Source organism: Sinocyclocheilus anshuiensis, unplaced genomic scaffold (assembly GCF_001515605.1).
Source record: "Sinocyclocheilus anshuiensis isolate Anshui unplaced genomic scaffold, SAMN03320099.WGS_v1.1 scaffold715, whole genome shotgun sequence".
NCBI lineage: Eukaryota > Metazoa > Chordata > Actinopteri > Cypriniformes > Cyprinidae > Sinocyclocheilus > Sinocyclocheilus anshuiensis.
In genome coordinates this window covers 208,115-212,865 of record NW_015551089.1, presented here as the reverse complement: position 1 = coordinate 212,865, position 4,751 = coordinate 208,115, and the positions used below count along the sequence as shown (strand labels likewise).

General features: G+C 38.0%; 1 protein-coding gene across 3 annotated transcripts in view; it reads left to right on the top strand.

Annotated features, from left to right (window-relative positions):
- The window catches only part of LOC107662654 (sodium/potassium/calcium exchanger 4-like), a 44,216-nt gene that overhangs the window by 16,144 nt on the left and 23,321 nt on the right, over window positions 1–4,751 (top strand). For all 3 annotated transcript variants that reach the window (XM_016452734.1, XM_016452732.1, XM_016452733.1), the window contains exon 2: window positions 2,420–2,530. In XM_016452734.1, the coding sequence (XP_016308220.1) occupies window positions 2,420–2,530 (111 nt within the window). The remainder of the gene's footprint in view (window positions 1–2,419; window positions 2,531–4,751) is intronic.

Here is a 4,751-nt window from a genome sequence, read left to right as displayed (position 1 = left end):
ACCATGATAAAAGCATTAGCAATTAATCGCAACATGAAAATTTGATACCGGCATATCCCTAATACACATACAATTGACTGCAGTTTCCAGCTGAAATGAATACCCAACTCAAACCCCTGTGGTACAAGCACATCTCAGACACAAATGATGTCTCATTACAGGGGATTTTGCATCAAGCTTTTCCACTTGGTCTTATTGTCTACAAAGTGTACAGCGTTGCCTGCCTGGCTGAGCGATACTAGTGGGTGCGGTTGAGTTTAATTACACCAAAATTACAAGCGGCTTAAGGGATTACCTGCACATGATATTGTAATGATGAGTATGCGGAATATGTGCTTTCTGCTTTAATGGCTCTACGGATACTGGCATTTCTGATAAGCCTGTCAGGAGTCCATCTAGTGTGCACTCCTGCTGTGATTACAGAACATCACACCTAATATGGGCCAGCTTCCCAAATCTCATTCCTGTTCTTCTGCACCATCTCATTTTCCTCCATCGATAACTGTAGTTAATGCAGGCTGAAAATGAACTTTTTATTGCTGTTGAGTTCATTATTCTGTCCTCCTTCTGACACTTCGTTACACAACTTTACTGCTCCTTTTTTCTGCTTCTCATAAGCTGTAAGTGGGTTATTCTGTTCTTGATTAAGGAGCAGTTGGAGTATTTTAGACAGGTTTGCTGCAGCAGATTTCAGTGTGTGGAATACATTTATTTTATTTATTTTTGCTACTCCTAATGTAATAGGGAATATTTATAGAATCAAGAGTGGCCCTTTTAAAGGTATTTTGTGCATTAAAAGAATAGTTCACTCGAAAATAAAAATTGTCATCACCCTTATCTTTTAGTATTTTTGATAACCTTATTTGTAAGTTAAATACTTGTTATTTTAGAGGAATTAATATATAAAATGCTAGCTGATTGTATATTAAACTGGGATAGAAAATATTTTGACATTTATAAAAACCTATTTCACACGCTAACTCTTGAGAAGGATGTGCCAAATTTAACCAGCCAAGAACCACTTCAACCACTCATTCAACCATTTTACTTAGTAAGGGAGTCATTGGTCTGATTAAAACTGATGGTCTGAGAGTCACTTTGACAGATTTATTAAAGTATCTGCTCCAAAAGGGTCATTCGTTCGTAAATCAGACTACACTGTTCATGCTATTTGTTGTTGCGTGTAACCAGTAAAGACATTGTAGTTTTCAGATTTGTTTATTTATTTAGTCTAGTTATTGTTTTGTAGTGTTTAGTGGACCCTAATTGCAATGTAATCTTAATGTGAAGAGCTCAGATGTTGAAGTGTCTAAGTTGAACGTCATGAAAATCCTTAAAAATAGAACTGAGTGATGACTACAGCTACCTAGTCATTCTACTAGTTAATTGCTTTCATGTTGCACAGAAAAAGTAACGTCATATATTTTATTATTTCTGTTAGAATTTTTTTTTTATATATAATTTGAATAAACGCAATGTGTTCAGTGATTAACAGCTGTAATGCCAACTGTCCAATAAATATGTTCCACTAAATGTGTGCCATAGTTTCAGAACAAGATAAATGATTATCCTTTTCTTTTCTTTTTTTTTTTTTTGGACCTTACCACATATCCTCATGAAAAAAAATGATGTGCTGAAATCGACTGCTGAAGCATAAAAATGCAGGCAAATATGATGCATGAAATCCTAATTCAGGCTCTGGCTGTTAGGACAGTATGCATGGTTGAATCTTCACACCAGTTTCTTTCTATGATTTTCTCAAAATAAATAATAAGCCCTGTGGTGCTGCTAACCATGATACAATGCACATCCAGTAGGAACATTGATTAAAACGGAAAGCCAGGCAAATCAAGGGCGCAGAATCACACACTTAACCCCAAGCCTAACTGACAAGTAATTTGGCTAATTAGCTCTAAGTTGTTAACTATTCCTTGATGACGATGAGTATTTGGATAGTTGACATGAAGTGTAATGCAAGGTGACGCTAAACTTATAAAACTATTTTAAACAGTAAGGTATTTGTTTGAAGTTATAAAATTTGACTTAAGTGAACAATTCATTAACCTAATATAATTCCATGAATAAGTACTAACATTTATTAAATAATTTAAATTTTATATAATTGTTGCAGGGGGGAGCAGTCCATTTAAGCTGCACAAACTCTGCATAGAGTCCACAGACTGGCTTATTAATGCTACTATAAATTCCCTTGTCATTGAGGTGCAACATAAGATTATGTATTAAATTGTTGGAAGTATGTATGTAAATGTCCGTAAATTATTTATTTGCCAAATGACGGTAATTTTCTTCAAATCTGTGCTGGTTATGCATGGATCCGGATAAGCGGATTCACAACAGCTTTGGTGCCTACGCTCTGAATTTGTAAATTTAGATGATGTGTGTATTTCTTTATTCACAGGTCATGGGCTGGTGCTTCAGGAGGGGTTTGCTGTTCCCAGAGATCATCTGGGCCGAAGGCTTATGGCCACAGCCGGAGACAATGAGACAGAGAAGAACTGCACAGAACCAGGTAATTCATACATCAATTCATAATGATTAATGCCTTTTCCTCAGTTGAGTGATCACTTGCCTTAGGATGAACTTCATACTGAGAAAAGACATCACAATGCAGGGCTTACCAAACGTAAAAAATTCCCAGGTACCCCAGGTGGTTGGAAATTTATTGAAAATCCTCCAACATTGTTTGTTGTTATTGTAATTTATAGCATTTTACAAAGTTTTTATTGTATTAAGATTGTTACATATCTATACCACCCTGCTCTTTAAGATTTTTCTGCATTTTGATATCTGGCTGAGCATTAAGTTTAGTGGAGATTAGGCTCAATATGCCCTACTCACTCAAAACAGATGGCCCACTAAGACTGCACCCCGAAAAGTTGCGAGAATCTGTCCCATTTAAGATTGTCATTTGACTATTGATTTCAAAGTTTTTATTCTTGGAAAACAAAATTTTACCATATAATATAATTTCAATGTCTTTGATTTATTGTGTGCGTCTCTTGGTCCACACTTTGGGAAATGCTACTTGCTTCACACATCATTCCCTTTTGTCTATTGCCACTGATATTGACAAGACAATGCTGATAAGGACATAAATCTTGATTGAAATGTAATATATGCATGAAAACGTCAATGGAATGGAGCCCGGTCCTGCCAATTTATTGAAATGAATTGTTCCAACAGTAAATTAAGCTGCTCTGACTGGAAATCATTATCGCTCTTTTTGCTCTGGGCAGCTTTGTGGAAAGACAAAAGAAAAGTAAGGGATGATTTGTGATTATGAGAGAAATGGATCTGTGGCTTTGCCTTGTGCGTTCTATAAATGGAAGTAGGAAGGCTATTTTTAGATGTTTGTCCCCTCGACATCCCTGTGACCACAGGAGATGCTGGGGAAGATGAGGCCAGATCTTTGGATGTATCTTGGGAGTCTTGGCATCTCAGCGCCCGAGGGCTCTCTTATTAAGTGGCTCTTATTTGCCGAACTCCGCAGTTCGGTGCACGTGACCCCACGTTCGCTGCTATGTGAGATTATGGAACGTTTCAGGGGTTGTGTCTCTATTAGAGTCGTGAGCTGAGGAATTTTGTCATAGTTGGCTGATAGAATCTGCCCTTTCACTTTTCTCTCTGCCCGTAATGAGTGTTTCAGTGTCTCATGGAGTGTGGAAGAGCACAGCTTTCAGGCAGATTTGCTCAGCGGTATGCCATACGCCGTTGTCAAGCGCTGACATTGTGGATCTTAGCCTTGCTGCTCCCAGCCAGAATGTGAGCGAGCGGTGATCTGAGGTCTTTGCCAGCTACATGAGCGAGAAGGGAGAAGAAAGATGAGATCTGTCCATCTCTGTCAGCAACCCTCCGAGCTGAAGGCCAGGTGGAGTTCACGTTGACTGTCACAACTGTGGAACATTCGCTCATGCATTTACATTCCGCTGCGTGTGAGAGCTTGCAAAGAGCACTTTCTCGCTGTTGTAAGGAGGAATTGAAGCTGTTAGTGGTGTTAGCCATTATGAAATTAACTCAGACGAAGCTGCTGAATTAGATGCTCCTTTTTTTCCCCAAAACTCCACCCTACAAAGATGCCCTTGAGAACACTGTAATCAGATATGGAGCAGGAGAGTGGCAGCACATCATCTTGGTGTTGTCAAATGTATCAAAATCAACGTTAGCAAAATAGCGCCTCTCATGACAAGCTACCAGACAACTGCTTATGAAGCTAAATATGCCGCTTAACTTGAATTATTCAGCTACCACATTAATTAAATTCAATTCAAGTTTATTTGTATAGCGCTTTTCACGATACAAATCGTTGCAAAGCAACTTTACAGCAAATTAAGTTTCTACAATATTTAGTAGTAGCTTATCAGTGGTGACTGTCAGTTAATGTACATATGGCAGAAATGTACGGAAAAATCAAGTAAAGACATAATCAAACAGACGATGAACACTATTAACAGCAATTATTATATGATGCAATCAAACTTATAGCAACATTTGGTAGTTCTGTATGTTGTTTCAGGGTTGGCATCATCTGAGGTCCTCTGAGGAGTTGGCATCATCTCTTCTCAGGTGTTCTGGATCCAGACTGAAGCTTGTGTAAATCCTAGTGGCAATCCCGTGGCAAAAACAGAGAAACAAATAGAGACATAATTAGCGTAGCTGCTGTTCCAACCAAGCAAAATTGATTTGTTTAACCCAAACTAAAGAATAATAATGTGCATTTGATCAGATATAAC